The 22,821-nt window shown below is 39.0% G+C and overlaps 1 protein-coding gene across 2 annotated transcripts in view; it reads left to right on the forward strand.

Moving 5' to 3' along the window:
* The window catches only part of NFATC3 (nuclear factor of activated T cells 3), a 60,431-nt gene extending 43,993 nt beyond the window's left edge, over nt 1-16,438 (forward strand). Inside the window, exons 10-11 of one of the 2 annotated variants that reach the window (XM_030282093.4) lie at nt 7,231-7,332; nt 16,020-16,438. In XM_030282093.4, coding sequence (XP_030137953.4) covers nt 7,231-7,332; nt 16,020-16,135 — 218 coding nt within the window. In that variant the 3' untranslated portion in view covers nt 16,136-16,438. The remainder of the gene's footprint in view (nt 1-7,230; nt 7,333-16,019) is intronic. The other variant, XM_030282094.4, reaches the window with a different exon arrangement.
* Nucleotides 16,439-22,821: the final 6,383 nt, after the last annotated feature.

The following is a 22,821-nucleotide window of genomic DNA, read 5'->3' on the forward strand; positions in this document are numbered from 1 at the left end:
TAATGTTTCAAGAATTGTCAGGTTAGAATCTTCCTTTTTCTCATCCTTCTTCTCTCCACAGCCACAAAAGAAAAAAGTAGAAACAAATCAAATATAACTGAATACTGTAGTTTAGAGTGTTCACAAAGTAAGCAGAAGTGTTTAGCACTTACGAACATCTTGGCAATTTGTTTATAATTGTTCAGAAATGAAAATGAATGCTCAGTAAAAAAGTTTTTTTTCTCTATGTCACAAATATTTGTTGCTTTTTGATACTATTTCCTTTGCTTAGTGCTGAAAGTAATGCCTTGTTCCTGTGCCAACAAAGCCATGCAGGAGAAGCTCTCGGAGCCCCCTGAAAGCGTGGCCACTTGCTGATGGTTTAGAGTACAAAGAACATGGGAGTCAAATGGTCACAGCTTAATCAACTTCTTTTTCTAGTGATTGTTGTAGACAATTAAAGAAGCTCTGATTAAACATACTTCATATATGGAAAATTGAACATGGATTTAAATGCTGAGCTTGCCCTTGGCAGCAGCACTGGGTTTGTGAGCAGATTCCTGCCTTTCCCTTCCGTGTTGCTGCTGTGCACTGATGTCCTGGGGCTTGGGTTTGGGGCTTGTTTGCATTTCCAATCTGCAAATACAAATCAGATGTTGAGCATGAAACCTGGTGTTCCAAAAGTCTGGAAGGGCACAGTGACAAGAAGCAAAGCTGCTCGGTTCTCTCAATGTGAGTGAATACTTCCTCTGCTTTATCAGCTTTAAGGGAAAAAGAAAACAACATATTTAGACAAGAACTCTTTTTCCAGTGATTTATCTGACATATTACTCTGGTTTAAAAGAATAATTCTAAAATTTCTTTTTCATGTGTAATTGAATTTTAGTTTCTGTACAAATATCGCCAAGCACAAATAGCAAATAGGCTATTGTACAATAATGTTATAACAATTAAAGAAAAAAATCCAAACATAATTGCATACAATTGCAACAATTGTTGATACAATATGTTCTCCAAACTAATGCATCAAACCTGAAAGCTCTACTTAGTTGGAAAATAGGTTTTTGAGGGTTACCAACCTCTCAAAATAAAACACTAAGGCAAAGCCAGTTGAAAATTCTTTAAATCATGTCTGGATTACTGGCCTTAAATATTTAAATCAGTAGTCTTAAAATAAACAAAAAACTCTGAGAGCATAAATTATTTTCTTTCTTTTAAGTAATGTATACTGTTTCAAAATTAAAATAGTATCTATTTCTTTGCCAATAAAATAAAATATTTCAAGAAATATTTTACAAAATTTCAGTGTAGTATGGAAGTGCTACCCCATGAAAAAGTAAATCCCAGAATTACTGTGTAGTTGAGAGAATTGGCTTTAAAATTCTTAAAAACAAAATCCAATTTTAGAAACCACAAAACTGCGAAACCCCTACCCCATCTCCAGATGTGGCTGTGTGGATAGTAGTTACATAAATTAATTAAAGTAAGACCCCTAGAAATTACTTTTACTGCCTCTTCAGCCAACATTCAGGTGTTTTCTTAAAAACACACCAAAACCCCCTTCAAATCACTGCATAATACAGAACTACAAAGCTGCTTCATTCATCAGTGCTCAAGTCCAGAGCATCTGGATTATTCTTGATCCAGCATCTCCTGGAAAGTGTAACACATTTGCAGCTTCCCTGCAAAGTCCAGGGTGTTTGTCAGTGACCAGATGGAGAATCTTTAGAGATGTTTTATTCCTTTGCCCTTTACCTGGGCTCTGTTCACTGTTACTGGACACAGATTGCACAATGGAAAGGCAGATCCTGCCCATGTGTCTGGCAAAGGACTTTCCTTACTTTCCTTCCTTTCCTTCCTGCTGCTTTTCTTTCCCCCCCATACTGAACTTTGTGTGACTCTTCATTGTCTTGTTTTTCAGGAGGACCATGTTCATATCCTTAGGCTTTTCTTATCTCCACCTTGAATTTGCTTTTATGCTTTGTTTCCCCTCTTCCCATTTTTGCATCCTACGGGGAACACCTTCTAATTCACTTGAAACAATTCAAATTACATTATAAAAATATTTTAAACATAACACAATTTCAAAGTAGTATTGTATGCTACTACTTCCACACTATTCTGAAAAAGTTCTCTTTTCTGCTTAGGTTTTTGCAGTACTCAGGCTGCACAAGCTCAGAAACTTTTGGGCTGGAACTAAGTAAAAGCAGCTTCTAGCACTTTTATTTGTCCCAACTTTTTCTATCCCTCGGTGTGTTGGACCTTTTTTCCCTTAGCATCTTTCAGCAAGTCAGCCCTCTGGCCAGCACCTCAGGTAACAGCTGGAGTGGCAGGAAACAGGCAGCTGGTCATTTCTGCCCTTTCCCATATCCATCATCCATACTGGGCTTTGCTGCACACCCATCTAATGAAGTTTCTTCCCCACTTGAAAGAAAAGCTACTCAAAGTTAGACTCAGTCTGATTATATGATGAGGCCTAATTAATCCATCCCCTCTGTTTTTAAAAAGTGCTCCTAATGTCGTGGTTTACCTATTCCCACTGTCAAGTTTTAGGTTTAAAACTGTTCCAATACTGTTGATCTCAAATTTAATCTTTTGTGATTTGCAGTTTAGGAGGGAATTTACCTTGGATTTCATGGCTTTCTACAGTGATGAGGTTTCTAACATGTACACCTGTATTTAACCATTTCTAAGGTATTGTTTGGCTGTATTCAGCAATCAGAATGACCTTCTACTAATCCTCTTACATTTTGTTGCTCATTGTATCTCCATTACATAAAGCTGGAGATTAGAAAATCCAGTATGTGCATTTACTATAAATCGTAACTAGAAATCCCCTAAGCACTTTGTGTATATAAAGCAATAAGGCTGCTTTGTCAGACACATTCCATGTAGAACTCTAAGCTGTTAGCATTCATTCATTTTCATAGTTCTTGATAACTCTCTTGCTTATAAATTCTCTTGCTGGGAAGCTCAGATTATTCTGATCTTGGCTAGAAGACTTGTATATGTTTGCAAGCAGCTTTTTAACTGTAGCTTCAGCTTAATTTCTGGAGAATCAAAGTGGTGGGTGATGAGAAAGTATTGAGAAGGACTATACTTTGTATTTCTGTCTATATTTAAAACTTACTCATAACAGATCAGTGTTAATTAATGCAGCATCCTGACATTGGAGGTCTGCAGAAGCACAGAAAGTACTGAATGCTGGAGTCTGGTGTAGTGAGGAGGAGAGCAGCCCAAACTTGAGATGTACATCTTAAATCCAAGGTGTTTATATTGCCTCCTGAGTACAGAGCACAATGTTGCACCTTGCAGTGTGCCTAGCAAGGCCAAGTACTGCAACCTACGCTGTGCCTGAGCTGTCACAACAATCCTGCACTAAAGGCATTCTGAAAACTCTACCAGTAGAAACTGTTTAGTAAAGTTGTGTTCAAACTCCTCCTTTCTTAGCATTCTGATTATTAAATCTGTGTTGTCAAGCAGTGAGACAGTAGTAAAAAGCAGTCCTGCAGTGAGATGTTGAGGTGATAAGGCAGAACCTGAAATGTATTGAAAGAGAATGGAAATCTACTTTGAGAAATGTATGTTCTGAAGAAAATGAAAATCCAGACCAAGCAGTAGTCTAAAAGCTGAAGGGTGGAGCAGTGAGCAAAGGTGAAATGTTTTGCATCAGGGGTTGTCATCAGTTAAAGGATGCTTTGACTGTATCTTCTAGGGGATTCACTCACTCACTGTGTCCATAAAATCTGGGTCAGTGAGGCATCCCAAGAAGACCAGTTACAGATTTCTAATGTGTAAAAATGTCAGCTAAATCCTCAGGTGTCTGTGGCCAGCTCTCCCTGGGAGTGCCACAGAACATCTTGTAACTAACACAAAGTAAACTCAACTGACTCACCACTTCAAAAAGATTCCCATTCAAGAATTTGAAGATGTTAGAGACTTCTTCCATCAGTGCAGGTGGCTCTTCTGTACCGAGGTGTGGCTGCTGGCAATCGCAGCAGAACTGGAAGGAGCTCAGTGCACCTTGTGACCCTGGAAGAAATCCACACAGACACTTCCAACACCACTTTCCATTGCACGTGTCCTCTAGAGCCTTGGCTTTTGTGCTGAATTCTGTGTCAGATTCAGCTCTCTTCTTGTGTGAGAGAAAAGGTAAACATGACTGCAATGAGTTGGTCTCATCAGGATACAGAAATGCAGAATGTGACAGCAAAGCCAAGCCATGAGCAGGGTATTTGTAACTGTAGCAGGTAATTGCAGAGCTGGTGCTATGATTCTACAGGCACATTTAGTTTTTCTGTACATAATGTGCACAGGAAAGCTCTACTCCAACATTATGTACAGTTAATTGAAAAAAAAAAATAAATAGTACTGCTTAATGAAGTTGGCATTTAACCTGAAATTACTGAAAATAAGCCTGGCCTATGGCTTGGGATGGTGACTTGCAATGCAACCTGCCTTTTCTGCGGTAGTTTGCCACAGCAGCCACGGCCTGACGTGTGACAGGTTTGGTCTCAGAGCAGCACAACCTGCTGGCTGCTCCAGCACGGACAACTGAGGGTTAATTAGAGCCTGGCAGCTTCTTCTGTTTTGTTAGGGAAAGTTGACTTGCTGGTCATGTGGAGTCAAACCCAGGCTAAATATATTGCACTAAGCAATGTGATGTAGTTACAGAGACTCTTCACATAAATTCAGCCGGTAGAGTTCTGCCTGGAGCTGACAGAAGAAGGTGTATGTCCCAGGAAATGTGTGCTGAAGTCTGTCCACAGATTTCCTTGAGGTTTGCTGATCCTTGTTACCTCTGTCAGGAGAGCAATTCACTCACCTGTTCTCTAAAACACATAATTTGTATCGAATTTCTTTTTGCGAAGCATATTACAAAAACTCCACTCTGCTACTCACTGAAGCAGCACTGCAGACAATCATGCTTTCTAGAGTATTTTGGGAGATTTACTCTTCTAAAATCAGTATATCTTCTAGGTTATGTCCTGCATCCTGCTCCAGTCCAGCAGCAGTAAAAGATACACAGGCTAAACTTTTAATCAGATAGTGCTACAAAAACAGGAAGTTAATTGACTCCTGTAGGAAGAGATCCTGAAAACCAAATGGGATGACTCCAGGAGTTCTTTGGTCTGCCTCTGTCCATAACAGAACTCTAATTTTAAGTTGACTTCCTGCTTTGATCCAAACTGGGTGCTCATAATTGAGGGTTTAAAGCTTTTCTTAAGCTTTCTTTACTTAAAGACACAGTCAGAACAGTGAGGTCATTCAGAAAAGTATGAATTTTTGCTCAGTTAAAGAGATCTACTGGGTGTCATTTTTCTTGATTTTTGTTTCAACTTCATATTTTTCATTTTGGCTTTATATTCTTTGGGTACAGAATGTATTTTAATAGTGCTTAAGGTAGTAAAAAGCTTTCTCAAATGTTTAAGGTATTACAAAGTATAAAGGCATTTTTAATAGTTTTTAATGTATATTTTTCTGGTACGTCAAGTTCTCCCTAATGTGTGTGTGTGTGTAGAACAAAATCTTTCTGCTGTATCACACTGTTGTTGTATGTCCCACGTTTCCCAAACAAGAAGCAGTGTGTGCCCGAGGGCAGTGCATGCTCTGTTCCAGAAGGTGCTGGCTGGAGATGCTGTGTGTGCTATGCATGGCACAATTTGTTAGGGATTGATAAAAGCCAACGCTCACCACTGCCAGCAGCTTTGGTAGTGCATGCAAGAACCTCAGGATCTTGCTAAGTATGAAACTAATTAGAAAAATTACTCAGAAACATATTTCCCTGCCAGAGTGACATATAATCCTTACTGTATAAGCTGGGCTGTCTTAATGGTGCAGAGGCTGTTGCTTCATGAGCTAATGAACTCCACTGTTTTCTCTGGAGGCTTTTTGGCAATGTTTGTTGTCCGCTCTTTTGAAAGCTTCACCTTTCTTTCTAAAGAGGGTTGTTGGTACAGTTAATTTGTTTCCTCACCAGGCAGTTTCCTGCCCATCTCCCTGGATTCATTAGATCTTTATTTAAATATTACTTTCTTGCTGTTTTTACCATAATTAATGGGGGGAAATGATCTCTTCTTATCTCCTATTATTTGACAAGAATTTGTCCTTAATTTACTCCTTTCCTTCACAATGGCAACGGACATTTTCATTGAAACCCAGATAATGCTTTCCACTTCCCATTTAAACACATGTAACTTTACACTTTGAACAATTAAGCATAAGAAGTCACCCAAAGAGGTAATTTGAGCTGCTTGAATTACAGAAGGAAGTAAGAGTAGATTCCTTTGTTCTCCCAGGAGTCATCCCTAAGCAGGGCTTAGATACCATGCTGGCAAAACAAGTGTGTGCCTCTATCCAGAAGGTACAAATCAGTCAGGGTCCAGAGTAATTTTCTTAATTGTGTTAAAGCCTAGTTGACTAAATTTGCAACCCTGTCTTGGGCAAGGAAAAAAACCAAATCCAACCCTGTTGGCTCTGTCTAGCCACTGATCACCACCAAATAAACACAGATTTATTGGCTAAAATAATGAATAGACTATTTGACATTGATTTTCCCCCCAGAAAAAGCAGATCCCTGAAAAGCAGCTCTGCAGTACCTGCAGAGTTTCTCACGTGGCCCAAGTCTGAGGGAGCCACCTGTACCGAGGCAGCACTTGGTGTTCTGCCACTGACCTGTGGTGGCCCCGCTGCAGAGCCGTGCCTTGGGCAGGGTGTGCAGTGGGACAGCGAGGGGAGCCAGCAGCTGTGAGCAGCAGCAGCTCCCTGTGCTTGGGGGAGAGGGAAAATGGCACTAAAGGTTCTGTTCACTGGGACTCTTCTCTTTTGCCTACCCTGGAGTTGCTGTCAAGGGCCACAAGTACTTCTAATTTGACCACAGTAAGTAAAGCAAAGCGAAAAAACTGAAGGAGGGATGTTCTAAACTCAAATACTAAAATCAGATTTAAGTAATATAAATTCATGATGATACAACTATACAGACATCCAAAAAAATAACCATTATCTTTATGGCTCTGGCTGCTAAATGAAAGTAATTATACAAGTAAATATACAGGTGATACTGTTTTTAATAGGCACTCTGATAACTTATAAATAGTTACTTATGTCACATACACAGTGTTTGTGAATGAAATGGGGTATTTAAATTTAGTGCTATTAAAAGAAAAATGAAAATCACTTCCTGGTTGAGTGAACTGTAACTTCTTGGTTTAGTCCAGTCAGTAGTTATGTCTGTCTTCTTCTCTGACACAGACAGTTTTATCTCTGACCTGGAATACCAGCCATCAGGTTCAACAGAGAAATGGACTCAACATTCAGCACTCATGTCCAACTCCTTTGTGGAAAATCTAGAGGGTGAGTCTGCTTACTGAAATGCTTCAATGTTTGAAATTGGAGCACAAAGGAAAGGGGAAAGTGTTGTAAGAGTTTTAAGAGCTGCAAGTGAAAAGCACTTGTAATACGGAAGTATTGCTATAACTGGACACCTGTGTATTCTGAAGTAGTTGGAAAATTAGCATTTGTGAACCAGGTGTGCACTCATTCAGTAGTAACCTCCACTCAAGGTATACAGAGCTGCCACAGAACTTCCTGAGTGCTGTAGGATCTAGTAAAACAGCAGAAGTGGATATGAAAATCTTAAGCCAAATATGGGCAAGGTAGAAAAGTGGCCAGTTCAGTTAACTGAGAAATTTGGAATGTTTCTCTTTTTCAAAAAGATGAAGCAATGTCAATTTAAATAGATGGAATGCAGTGGCATTCACCACCAGTGAGAGTATTGGGAATACAGGTGCATAACTAGATTTAGAGTTGAATGTGCACTGTAATCGGGTAAGAATATCTGGAATTATTATTTCTGCTTCTTTATTTCACATGTAAGCAAGATAATTAGGCTCTATGACTCTTCTAAATACTAATGATATTAAAAATTGTTGCATAGTCTATTGGTCTTATTTGTGTTTAGACTTTAGTGGTTTTCACTTTTTTACAAACATGCCTAAAATGCCAAAGAACTATACTGTCCTTTTTCTTTCAATACATGTACATATACATTATAACCACTTATAACATGTTCTACTTTCTCTGTAGATTTTTAAAGGTTAATAACTGTAAATGTACAGTAGATTTGGTAATGGTGAAGTAACAAAGCTCTTCATAAAATTTTCACACAATTACTATATAGACTGATCCTAAGTTTGCTTATGAAACTAAAGTGAACCACACTGGTCTTTTGCCAGCTTTCAAGAAACTTAATTCTGCTTTCCTTACCTATCAAAATGTTATTAGTAAGGTAAGTAGCTCCTCTTTGGAACGGCAAAACCAGGGAAAGGACTGTACACCAAGCTGACATTCCTATGTCTTGAAACAGCAAATCAATTAGTAAGATATAAGTTGTAATTTAGATTATTTCAGTGTTCTACACTATATCCTGTACAATTCAGAATCTGGTAGGTTTGGAATAATTGTTGAAGAGCAGGAGTTATTGAAAAATGGAAATTCAGGCTAATAATAAAATAACCCTCAAATACCAGTTTCCCAACTGAAAAATAAAACATAGGCTGGCAACCCACAAATTTAGGCCTATGAAATGTACACTGACAAGTCCCTTGTATAAAGGGCACACAAACAGAAACCCAGACCCAGACAGAAACACATTCACACACAAGTGTTGCCATTTGACAAATGCAATTGAGAAACGTGGCATTTTAAAAAATTCAAATAATGGGTATTTTATGTATTTGGTACATTGTAGTGTGGTATAATATGAGAGATAGGATTACAGAGGAAAGTAGGATGGCTTTTTACCTTGAAGAATGCTGATTGTCAAATCAGACAAGTTAACTGTATCCATTGCCAGTACAGAATTCTTACAGAGCCAGTTTTCAGACTTAAATTAGGAAGAGCACAGCTTCTAAATTATACTGCTAAAAAGGAAAGCAACTATGACTGTAGTGTGCTGCAGGAGATCAGAGCATTTACAGGAAATAACTAATGGAATACTTGAGTCATCCTTTATAGAAGGGGTAAATGAGATGACGGCTTCAGGGAGTACCAAACATGAGGAGAACCCACATGAGGAAATATCTCTTTATTTGGTTGAAATGAGTGTACAAAAGCTTCTTGAAAAAATTAAATCTTGTTTTGTGGCAGTTTCAGCATCACAGACTGTGATAAGCTTGAAAAGACAAACTGTAGAAAACAATCAAGCGTATGAAAATATAATAGGTGGTCAAAAGGGTCACATAGTTTAAGGCAGTCTGCAGATTATTTATGAAGGTTCATAAGTGTGCAAATACTCTGCTGTGAGAGAGACTACAAACTGCTTCCAAATGCAGAAATCAGAAAAGAACATAAAAGTTATGAAGTTAAATGGGAAATGTGACCAACAGAAGACAAATCAGTTATTCAGTTAAAATTAGGTAAGTGATGTTAGAAAGTTTTGTGTATTGATGTTGACAATTGAGGAACTAGAGATTTTCGTGCCCAGAGTCCTTTGAAAAAGAGACGTGTTACAGGACCTGTCTCAATGTAAGGTGTCAGTAAAAAGGTTTCAGAGCAGTGACAGTGACAATTGTCCTCAAGTAGATGGCATGGCAGACAGCAGCTCTGGAAGAGTAAGCAGCAGTTAACTATGAACTGTAATGTGGAGCCCGGGTAAATGTGACACTGCTGCTGCTCAGCTCTTCCGAAGTGTGAAAACCAAAAACTGTCCAGCAACCTCTACAGCAAGATCTTGTGATTATAGACAACCAGGTAGTTAAAATGGAAATTAGAGTAAGGGACAGAATAAAACCTGCACTCATCAATACAGTGTTTACTATTCTCATTTAAAGGTGTCTTGAATTCAAAATGAGAACTATGAGAACTTGCTCAGTAGTGTTAAAAGTAGTTTTGAAAGGGTGAATAAATGCTAGGAATGTCTAGGGAACAGCAGAGAATAAGAAAATGCTACTCCTTAGACCTATTTTGTGGCCACATTTTGTCTCTGATGCCACAAAGGAATTAGATTAATGCTTGCCTGTTGTTGGATCTGCTAGAACTCTGCAGCCAGAAAAAGGAATGAGGAGAAAATGCTAAATATAATAAAATTGGTGGGGGGCATGGAAAAGGTACTGGAAGATAGTTCCTGGGAAAGAAACCAGTGACCACCAAGTAATGCTGGGGCAAGTTCAGCACATCTAAAAATCATTGCTACTGCTATAGGGAGTTAAGCTTTGCAATCTGCTGTCACAGAATGTTGCAGTTGACAGAATTTTGCACAGACCTTAGAAGATCCCAGGGAGAAAAATCCAAATAGGAACATTTGGCACAAAAGATACTGTCTCTAGCTCAGGATTTTCCTGGGAAAAACCCATTTTGGAGGCTGGTGGAACACCCTGGGGAAGCACTGTTGTATCTTGCACCAGTCTCTGCTCTTGCCCATTGCAGCCCTAGTGGTCTGTAATCTGAACTGGTTTGCCTGAAGTACTCCATGGAGGTTTTCAGGAAGTATTTTTGACTTAGAAAAACCTAAAATGCTCAGTAACTGCCAATAAGATACTTGCTTGTCCTGGAGAAAGTAGATTGTGGCTTCCTGAAAGGAAAAGGGTTACTTGCGTTATTCCCTGAAAGGCCTGTAGGTTCAGGAATATCCTTTTCTTATATTCTTATAAAAAATGCATATACTTAGATATACTTCTGTTTTCCTTTGTGCTCCAGTACAAAATATTTGTCTTTTAGCACAATGAGAGGGGAAATTAGATACAGAGCAATTCAGAAGCATGTTAGTTTTTGTTTGACATTTGATTAAAAAAGATAATGCCTTTACTTTTGATATTAGAGCTTCAAACACCTTAAAAACACCTTAAGAGAACTTATTACTCTACATTCATAGTTTGGGAGCTTAATTTATACAAAACATTTAGGAATTTATTATTAGAAGCACCAGCTTCAAATGATGATGTAGCTTCATAACACAAGGGCTTTGTGCTGTTCAACGTGGTCACTTTCTGTAGGTGGGAATTTGTCCAGAGGAATTTCTGCAGAGGGGTTGGTCAGTGCTGGAACAGCTGATGAGATCAGCACCCATAGTTCTGGATGTCACTCACTGCACAAATGGCTGAGCTGTTCAACCTAATACCTTAAAACTCTGGACAGCAAATTGCAAAGTTTGAAGAGCTCATCCTGAGCAGTCTGGCTGTCAGGCTGTGGCTTTGTCAGCTGTCCAGCGCGAGCCTTCAGTGACCAGAGGCAAAGCCCTCGGCCTCGGGGGCAGGGGGGGCTCCGTGCTCCAGCTGCTTCCACTTGTGCAGTGAGCAGGGACTGGAAACAGGCAAACAGAGCACAGTGGGAAATGAAAACCATGGGAGGAACCCAGTCAAACAGAGTGAGTGGTTGCTCTTTTTTTACAGCTTATTTTACAGCAGATCCAAAAGGGCTACTTCTACTCTGTTCTACCCATATTGATGTTAGGATTCTGCTTCATATTTTGCAATTTTTAATTTTGTAGGCTGGAGCCTCTATCTAACATGTGGTGCTTTCTCAATGCAGTGTGTTGCTCCTTTTTCGATGCAGCACAGAGAGGGAAAAGTTTTGCAATGCAATATTGCAGTATCACCAGTATTGACAAGGCCAATCTAATCTGTCTGTAGCAGATTTTTTCCCTACCAACTTATCTGTTCTGCATAATCTATTTTTAACTGTTAGTATAAATTTGCCAGCCAGCTTACAGTCTAGATAAATACTAAATGAGGAAAAGGTGAAACTATTGCAAATAAAGTAACAGCTGAAATTCTGAAATCTGGGAAAACTGTCAAAGAGGTCAACTACATAGACAGAGAAGAGTTGTTAAAATTATTTCCATTTCAGAGCCTGATATTAAAAAAAGAGAGATAAAATATTTTGAAAGCCCCACTGTATCACATTTTGATCTGTGCCATATCTGACAAGTTTTCAAAGTGCAGTTATCACTGTTATATGGAGGCATATGCCACGTGTGTACACAGGGTAGTGTGTGCACCCCTCTCCCTTTTCGTCTGCTCCAGTTGTCATTTCAGGATTTTTGACCTGGACTGTCAGCACAGAAAACACTTTGTAACGTTTTTGATGTCATCCACTCAGTTGACAGTGTTCATCCAGAATGATTTTAGGTATCAGTAGGTACCAAATGATTGCTAAATACTAGCAAGGCCTCTGTAGTGATTCAGTGTGTAAGACATTTCTGGTTTCTCCTGACTTGAGGAGGGAGTAGAAGTCCAGGTTATGGGGTCAGCAGTCAACACCTGGAACCACAGGTACCAAACAGGCAGGGACTGAACTGGAGCGGGCAGTGGACTGAAAAGTCAAGGTCCTGCCTGCACAACTGTTCACCTAAAGTCTAATGAAATTGGCTTTCTCCAAAGAGGCAGCAAAAGTGTGAACTACAAAACAGACGTGAACCTGGCAGACAGAGCACAGAGAACGTGAAAACCATCCTGGAGATCTGTAATGCAGAATCCCAAACAAGCCTTGCAAACTTGTGCTGAAGAAAGGAAATGGTATCAAGACAAGGAGGTTTAACAAAGCCATGCATGCTGCTTTCCATCTGTCTAGTTGCTAATGGGATGGTTCTTAAAGTTAAGCAGAAGGGAATATGAAATCTTTCTAGATATATTTTTAGGACAGTGTATCCCCTGCAGCCCATAGTCAAAAGTAGGAGAGGTAGGATAAGGTGTTTTTTTAAAAGTAAAGAAATGTTCTTTTGTTTGTAAAGCATCAGCAGTAGAGCCTGAGCTTGTCCTTTCTTAAAATTGTTGAAAATTGTTCCTCTCCCAATTTGTCGCCTGAAAATCTTGAGTTTACTAGACAGTATTGTAGAAAACCTGTATTTATGTGCATTAATTAAGTTTTCAGTTTTAATAACGGACTGCTGCATATTGTGTGCTTGCCCCTCATTGGAAGAAGGTGACACATCATGCATTCAAATACTGACCTCTGGATTTCTCTTTTAGTCTTTAATACAAAAAGGAAAATGTTGTATGATTTCACCTTCAGCCTTTTATGCAGGATTTTATCTCTTACTGATTACATGATTTACATTTTAAACTGCTTTAATTTATACCATTACCCATCAGAAAGACAAGTTCTGATAATGCTGGTATTATATGAATATTTTATGTGCCATGAAAGATTAGAGACTGATCTGAGCTGCAACCTTCTGCAAGTTCTCCTTTCTTTGAAGCCTTTATTTTTACCCTCATCTGTACCTCATCTAAACAATGAAAAGTCTTCTGGAGTCTGCAGTCTCCCCCTGGTCCATTTGTTGGGTATAGAGTTCCAGACAGTTGAAAAGGACATTCCTGGAAAGTATAAAATAGAAAGATGTGTTAGGTGGGAGGCCAAGGTCTGTGTAAAAACACCTTGGCCAGACACAGCAGGAAAAGCATTTTTGGCCTTTTCTTGAGGCCTGCAAGGTGCTCTGGCAGAACACTAATTTACATACTTATTTTGAAAATAGCACACTGGTTGGTTTTATAATTAGCAATTATAAAGTCACTGTGACAAGTAAGATTCCTCCACTAGAATTCTTTGTTGGAATGAAAACATGATCCTGCATTTGCCTAAGAAATGGTAGGTGTTTCTAATGGAAATCCGTGTAAGCCAGAAAAATCTGTATTCACCACTTGCTAAAAGTATTGAAAAAAACCCCACTGAGCTACAAAACAGCTTCTTATAAACAAATCAGTGATTATTTAGAACAAAACTAACCTGTAGCTTTAATGTTCTACATAATGACTTCTGCAGAAGTTTGGCAAATAAAACCCCATGTGAGGAGCTATTGTCTTCAGAGTAATGTGTTTTAAGGAGAATGCAGTGCCAATGGCTACGTGCTGCTCAGGTGAATACCTCTGCCTGTGGGAACTACAAAACATTGCAGGACAGACCAGTTTGTGCTGATGGTGCTAGTACAGATACAGATCAGCCATCAAAACTTAAGGGAAGTAACTAATAATTTCAAAATACTGAACTTGAAAATGTTATTTTAAGTGTTCCTACTGTAGCACTTAAAAAATTTTAGCAGTACTGAACAGGGGGAACACTCAATTTGCACGAAGCTACTGTTCAGTAGATAAGAGCTGTTAGAGGTCCTTAGAGCAAGCTAATGAATGCCCTGACAGAAGCTGGTGGAGTTTCTGTCTTACAAATAATCTTATGGTCTTATGAATAATCATCTATAATTTGTTTTAAAAATAAAAAGTCGTGGGGTTTTTTAGTAGTTTACTTCTGTATTGTGTTGGCCTAATAAAAATACTTGGGAAAGTGCCCTACCTGCAGTCACACAATTTCCAGTGTCATCATGCAGTTAAGTTCATTGAATTACAATTTTTTTTGAAGCCAGATGAATTTCAAATCCTGTAATGCTTGAGGGAATTGGCTTTTCCACGGTGTGTGTGATCTGTTAGAACCCTGGGTTCAATCCCATGTGTGTAACAAGCTGTCCTTGCACTCCTGAGGAGAAAACCATTGCAGTGATGGATTGGCAGAAAACAAACACCTCCTGCATTACACGCAGGGCTGTGCAGGGCGTGCTTATAACCCTTTCCTGAGTGACTTTAAAGAATAGAGGCACAACCTCTTTTCAGAGCTGAATTTTCTAAGTTACATGGACTTGAGCATATTCACAATATTAATACAATTTCTCTCAGAACACTATGGATCCTACTGCCACGAAGGGCAATGCTCAGGCTGTTCAGTGCTATAAACTCAAAGAGCAATTTCCACCACCTGTATATTGGTTTTGTTGTGCTTCTACCAGACAGGAATGGTTGGTAGGAAACTAAATCCTGCTATGGAAAATTAAGGAAGCATTAAGAAAGGTAGTGAAGTGCATCAACACTGCTCTGCAAAATTGCCCAATGGAGAACAAAGTAGCAAAAGCCTGGATTCCAAATCTGTTACAGAACAAAACATTCTAAGCATAGAAATGGTCCTTAGTCAACAAAAGGATCCATTAAATGCCTGTTTATAGAAGGTCCAAGCAAACTCATGCCAGTGATTAAGGAAAAGCCTCTATAATTCAGCCTATTCAAAGTCTTGCTGAGAAAGAGATATTATAACCTACTGCCCATTCAATAATGGGTATCAACAGGACTCATTGCCTCTAGCAATGAAATAGTAATTTAGATTGTGTCCAATATTTTTCTAAAATTTGTCATTATTATTTAATGTGATATTTTTCATGTCCATGTAGAATGTTATTCAGTTGTCTTTTATAACATTACTAAGGTCTGTTTTTATAAAGTAGACATTTCTATCACTGCTTTTGCACATAACCTTTAAAATGGTAATTTTTATCATCTTCTAACCTCAATTGTCCAGCATTTAATTACATAGGATTTCGAGTTATTATAATTTCCAAGATTATAATTTCTTAATAGCCTAGTTTAACTTTATCACATTCATGGAGGTGTCCCTCATTTTTAGATAGTGCAAATTGATTTTAAGCTTTGCTGAAGTTGACACACATGGATACACAAACTGGCCTGTATATTGGTCCATCCTGAATCTTCACTGTAGAGAAATTGACTAATAAGATTTAGCTACTGTGGTTTCAGATATGCAAGTCTTCAGAAAACTGGCCCAATTAATAGGTATGTAGTGTTTAAAAAGAATATTCTCTTAACCTGAACCCAAGTTCTTAGGAAGTTCTGTAAGTAGCCTGAAAGAGCCAGGAGTTGCTAGAGTTATTTGTTGCACCTGTCACAGTCTTGAACAGAAGGAGTTCTGTGGGGAAATCTCAATAAACCTGAACTGTGCTGTGCCTTTCAGTTACCTGTGTGTCATAAATGCTCATGTGCTTATTTTCTTCAAGGGGCTGAGGGAGTCTCCAGCATGGATTATGGCAGGATGTTTTCCCCCCCTTGCTTAACTGTTGCTGAAGCCAGGCTCCTCATTCATCTCCTGTTATGTAACAGCATCAAGGCTTAGCTCTGAAAGTATTTATTTTTAAAAGAGTTATGCTGATGAGTTCTGCCTTTTGGAAAGCATAAAACCAAGTTTTAATATTTCGTCTTTTTTTTTAATAGTGAATGAGATCATAGGAAGAGATATGTCCCAGATCTCAGTGTCCCATGTGGCCAGCCAGCCTGCACGTACGTGTCCTGGATCTCTGGAGACAAGAGTATCTGATGGAATCCAGTAATGGATAAGCTAACGACTCAACATCCATGAAGACGTCACAGTTTCTCTGAATATTTCTTCATCCTCTTCCTCTTTAGACTTACTGTGCTTCCAACTCTGTGGCCTTTATGAACTGGAACAGTGGATCCTTGCAAAGCCCTTTTAGTGGGTTACATTTTTGATGTAGAGACAGAGCATTTTAATTATAGTTCCTCAGATGCTGTAAAGAGACTTCTTAAAATGGACACACAAGATATTTTAACTGTTTTAAAGTTACAAACATGCTTTGCTTTTTGCATTTAAATAGAATACTTTTATATTTTAAGTACTTCAGATGTGTGGAGTTGTTAGTTTGCTCTTATAATATTCACAGTCCTGAACGTGGAAGATTTAATGCACATCTTCAGTGTGCTGCTTGCCCTTAGAGGTAGTATAGTTTGTAACTGATGATTTGTAACACCTTTTGGTCATTTTGGAAAGCCTTTAAAGCTTCTGTTGTTTAATTTTTTACTTAATAAGATCTTCCAGTGGCAAATCATACCTGTCATCTGAAGCCAATGCCACGGAAGCCATTGTGTATATGAATACTGTAGTGTTTTCTTTCTTAGATTCATAGGAAGCAAAGCCAAATGTAGATCTGCACTTGTTTATAAGCTGAAGATGTTACTTGATAGGCTGCAAAAAGACCATTCCATCATGAAAGTGTTGGGATAGAAATTACATTCCAAAATTTAACTTTTATAACTTTGTGGATAATCTTCCTGATCTTTATTAGCACAGGCTCCTTCTTGAAATAGCTTTTTTTCTTAGCAAGTTACATTTATAATCAAATTTGAGCAGTAGGATTTTAGATTAAAGAACAGCAACATCAAAGCCATGTTAGATACAGGAGAAAATTTAATGTTTGCTGAGGATCTAAATATTCCCATTATCCCTGTAAAATACGGTTTTGAAATCACCAATTCAGTGGCATTCAAGTTTTCAATGCAATAAATCATTTGATGACATCTGTATCTTTTATATGCTGTGTGCCCAACCATGCCACTTGGAACTCCTAAAGAGATGACACAGTTCCTTAAATTCAGGCTTTTTGTAAATGTCAGTTTGCTAAAAAGTAATTTACTGTGAATTAGTGGTTAGGCAGTATGATGTGTCCATGTTTAATTTCAAAGGTGTGAAGCAGGAGCTACCAAAGAAATACACAAGATCCATCACAGCAGCAGTAAACTCCGTGCTGTGCTCTGAGGATGCATCTCCCTTATCCTCATAATCTGATGAATTTGAAACAATTTGTTTACATCATTACTTAAAAATCTCTGGCCTTTCCAGTTAGACACTGTGGAGAGGATCCAACACTGCTGTGGAGGCCACAGCCATTTCCCCCCAGCAGGAATCACTCATTTCCAGAGCTTCCCTCTGTGGAACACACAGGGTACACCAGCCATGGCAAAGGAAGGTCAGCAGTACGTGGAACCTCACGACGTCCAAGGTGTTCCTTTTAGTTGCTCATTTGGATGAGCCATGACAAGCTAACAAAAATTAAGAGTGAATTAACACAAATAATTAGAAAATTGGAAAGTATATTTGCATTGGATCCAGTTCAGACAAGTGCAGCCATTTTAGCAGTTAACTCATGGGGAGCACATGCCCTTTGTAGACTTTAAATGAATGAAAGGGTCTGACAGTGGAGAGCAGTGCTGAGTTACAACACCTGGAAGAGCAAACACAGCTTCTACTGTTGTTGTATTTTGGCAAACAGTGGGGAAAACTTTCCATTGGGCCTTTTGCAGGCAGAACCTTACACCTGGAGTGAAGTCAGTGCCCAGGCAATACCATAGCTGTAATCCCATCTCTATAACAGCTGAATCATAAACTTTTAGAGACCATATATTAAGTGGATAAAATTGTAATTTTATCATGTACTTCCTTTTAAGAGTGCAGCCTGAGGCTACTAACTTGATGTTTCATAATTAATTTCAACTTAATGCAAGGCCACTATGTATCTGCTGGGAATCTTAAGCATCCATTTTGTGAATGTACTGTTCAGTGGTGCAAATCTTGACATTTGCAGGGCTGGAATCTGGAAAGTCTGATATTGTAATTGTCCCTCAGCAATGGTGCTTTACTCTGTCCTCTACTCGTGTATGTTAGAGATCCTAGAAAGAACTCACATGCTCAGAAATACATCTACTTCTTTTTTTAACACCTTCAAAACAAAACAAACCACACAATGCTGTAAATGATGTTATTGTCTCAGAGTGTGTGCTGGTGGCAAGGCACGTTCCAGTTTTCTTTCATGTATTGGGTCTTTTGCATTAACCATTGTTTGTAGGAGAATTCTGACTGAAGAGCTTTTCATACTGTATGGGATTTATGCTCCTTTATCCTGCTGGTACAGACTCTCCTTGCAAGTTCTCCAAGTAGCTGGAATTCACACTGTACCTAAAATATAGGAGCCCAAACAATCCGGAGTTGCTATGCACTAAATTTTCTGATGCCTTTAAATACCTTGATGCCTGTAGACATAGAAATGCTTTCCTATTTAAAAATGAAATTTAAGAAAATATAGCTTTGGATACTAAAGCAGTTTTGTATTTGCCTTGTAAAAGCTTCAATACAAGGGTCTTAATTTTATTCTAGCTTGTGTGATAACGTAGATAAAGACTGTTAATCTTGTATCATTTTAGTGGTATAAAAAGCACATGATCTCTATTGGACTATGCAAATTTAATTAAACAACAGAATCCGGCAACTGTTAATGTTTTGTTGGCATCCACTTCCTTGTCCCTAAGTCCTGTCTTCTCCCTGAGTACTTTCCCAGAAATTTGTAATAATTTAGATTATCCTGAAGGAAAGCCTTAATGATGAGGTAGCTTTTCTATAAGGAGGGTCAAAGATCAATATTTAGGGAAAAAAAAATAAAGGGGTAGCATATTAATCCAGGGGGACAGGGATGAGTTCTGAAATTACCATTGACTACGAATCTGAATTTCTGTAGTAAAACTTACCTGTTATCAGGGGAACTGCCACCCTTTTTAAACCAAAGAATGAGAAAATGGTTTTGTTCTGATACAAAGCTTTGAAACTCTATTTTTGATACTCATAATGGATGTCATTCCTTGAGGTTCGGAAATCGTTCAAATTGAAGTTTTATATTTAAAAATGTGGGACAATAAAGATTAAGTTCTAGATGTTTACAGAGCCTTGTATTGTAATTTCATGTACATTTTGTATTTTAAACATTTTTGTAAGTTATGATTGCAGTGCTACTTGCAGAAATAAAGGGAAAAACTTGCATTTAGGCTCTTAAATCATAGTGTTCAAATAAATAAAAATAATGCAAATACATTGTCATTTATTTGAAATGTAGACCCAGACACAGTGGGAAGAAACTCCATTTGTGACGCAGTGGTAACCAGGTGTGCCAGGCTGGGAGAGGGGAAGTGAGGGACAGTGGATATTCCCGTGGAAGAGTGGTGATTTTGAACAATGTGATAGAGAATTTGGGGCTCAGATTACAGCCAGCAACAGTGAACCTCCACCTGTGTAAGAAATGATAACAGTACTGGCACAGTGTCAGTCTGCACAATACTGCTGCTTCCCTATTTGCAAGTGTCATTTCAATTAGACAATTACAAGATTATTTTGAAAGATTTTTTGAGAAACTGTTATTCAAGGGAATTCATAATAAACTAATTTCCATTCCTGAAAGGATATTATCATAGGCAAGATGTAGTTAAACTGTTTCTGAAATAAATGTGAAATTCCAACGAAGTTTAAATTATATGCCAAATCCTGGCTGATCAAGCAGTACCGAGGGAAGTCCCTGTGGGTACAGTCAGGTCTCATCTCAGTGATCTCGGTGCTATTAAAAAGGTTTTTATCTCCCTTGCAGTTTCCTACCGGGCCCTTTCCTTACCCTTGGAATCCCAGTGAGGTGTGGGACTGTTCCAAAGCGAGCAGGAAAGCAAAAGCTCCGGCCTTCGGCTGCCCTGCTCACCTGCGGGAGGGCAGGAGCAGGAGCCGGGATCGCGGCTCGCGTTGCCAGGAGCAGCACGGCCGGGCTGGGATTAGCGTCCCTCCGAGCGCGTCCCGGCCCATTACCTTCAGCTGCGTTTAGCTATAAATACACCAGAAAGGGGATGCTCGAGTGCCACGAACCGAATGCACGGTAAATATAGCCGAGGTTTAGTAAAAATAGCCCCGGCGGTTTGAAAGCTGTTCACATGTTCTGCAGGGTGATTACCCGGGGTATAATTAGCACACACCGACAGCAGCAATAAGCCATTGACTGCGTCTCCTCTGCCGTCAGTTCGAGTCGCCTTTCAGACGCGAATGGGCTGGAGGCTGCTCGGCTCGGGCTGCCGGGGTGGGACCGGAGAGGATCTGCAGTCACCGGGGCGGGCAGAGCTCAGCGCGGACACAAGCGCGGCTCTTGTTGCTTTATTCCAGGCAGGACGAAAACGTCTCTTCTACCTTGCAAAACACTGGTTTTGGTAGTTCAGGTACTCGGAGAAAAGGAGTGTCCTGTTAAAGTCAGCTCCTTTAGAAGAGTAACCAGACGTTAGTTCACTTAGGACCCAAACCCAAAGGAAATGCTGGCAGAAAGCAAGGCCTTTGAATTCTCATATTGTAGTAGCCAGTATTTCCTTACAATATTCCACAGCACAGGCTTCTGCTGTCTTCTTCCTGCTGTTTGATTCTGGACCTCTCTCTCACCCTGCCTAACTCAAAATACCACTATGTGTTCTGAATCTACCATGTCCTCCACTGGACTGAATAAGGTGAAGATTTACCTTTTTTCATTGCCCCTTGGATTTAATTTACAATAACAGTATTCAGAAACTAGCCACTGCTGTAGTGAGTGAAGTATTAAGATATGTAGAAGGCCACAGAAAAGAAAACAGGATTTTCAATATATTTAAAAATTCATGCATAGTTTTGCATATAGACTTCTATGGTAAAGGAAGTTAACTCAAAACTTTATTCTCTCCCTGGTAAAAGGATGATTTTTATCAATCAGTCATTCTTAACAAAAAGCATTATCATTTGCAGAGATCCTCTAAAATTATTTTATACTAACCGTTACTTTTGTTAACACCTGCTACGTGCAAAAGAAAACAGAAGGAAAAAAAATCACAGTCTAAGATACAGAAGCAATAGAAAAGAACTATTTTCTTTGCAAAGATTGGATGTTCCATAGATCTTGTTTTTGAAGAGATTGATCCACTAGAAAAGTCAGGCTATACAAGTTCTCAAGCTGCAAATGTAAAGTTTTCATTTCATTTGTGGTTTTTATTACTAGGAACAGAAAAAGAAATACTTACTTCTTCCTTCCTGTCATTGCTATGACACCTGCTGGTAAGAGCTGGAAGAATGTTTGTAGTCTGCGCTTGTTCTTTTCTGAAATTTTTGATCAAAGAAAAGTGATGCAGCTAAAAAGGACTTGATATGAAAATATTGCTTGGGAATGTGTGCTGGATAATCAGTGGCATCATATGAAGTAAGCTGGAGGAAAAAGGGAACAACTACTCTTCCAAAATCTTCTCACAGTGGAATGACTGATGACTTAGAAAGGTCCTTCTTGTAATAAAAAGCAGGAAAGACAAGGAAGCAGTGTGTTGAAAATACGGTCGGGAAGGCAAATATTTTCTAGAAAATAGGCAACTATAAAGAACAATTACCACCCTACATATTAACAACTGCGGTATCTCTCAATTAACACCTCCACACATTAACGACTCAGGTTCTGGAATCAAAGACAAAAATTCCTAAATCCAGCTTCTGCACATACCCAAAGTTTTGGCTGTAACACCAACATCAAGGATCTAGGCTGGCATAGAGCATTTTTTAGGACAAGGCATGAAAGGTCAGGGTTACCTTCCTAAATTTACTACAGCTTGGTACAAAAGATGTGATGGATTCTTCTCTGCTAAGGAGGCAACAAACACACAGTGCAGAATAGCTGAGTGTTGTCCTACATGCATAATATTTTTTTTTTCTCACAGCAGTAAAAGGATCTGTTTATAAATATCCCAAGAACTCCTTGGTGTATCCACCAGCCAAGTCATTCTTGCAATGTGTTGGAAAAGGACAAGACAAACTTTGAGTAGTTAGTATGTCACTGTTTTCAACTAGGAAATTCTCTAAGTATGATGCAATAACAGATTTTTCTAGTTTTCCATCATTTGAAGAAGTGCCTCAAGAGCTGCTGCATAGCCTGTCCAAAGGACTGGTTTTAATTTTAATGAATTAAGGTTTACTTTCAAGGTTTGCCATTTTAAGATTTGCATCATAATAAAGGTGCAATAGCCATTTTACAGGTCAGAACCAGCTGCAGTTGACAGCAGATGTGCAGATTTCCAGTTTCACTGCCATTGGTTCAACTTTACCCTGTGTGTTTTCTAGGCCGGGTCTCCAGGTGGAAAGGTTGCTCATGGACATTAATCCTCACACCTGCCTGTCACAGCAGCTCCTGCTCAGCTCTGTGCTGTGTGATCATTTCCTGCTGCAATTTTTTCTGTCTCCAGCTGCTCTAAGCAGCACACACAGTTTTGCCAGTACATGCATTTCTGCATTTCCATGTTCCCACCATTTCTTCCCTTACCAAGAATAAAAAATTGGCTAATAAAATCTTCAACAGAAAGCAACTAAGAGAGGTCAAGAATAACTTTATCCAAGTAACAGCAAATACCACCCTGTGACATT

Source organism: Taeniopygia guttata, chromosome 11, assembly GCF_048771995.1.
Source record: "Taeniopygia guttata chromosome 11, bTaeGut7.mat, whole genome shotgun sequence".
NCBI lineage: Eukaryota > Metazoa > Chordata > Aves > Passeriformes > Estrildidae > Taeniopygia > Taeniopygia guttata.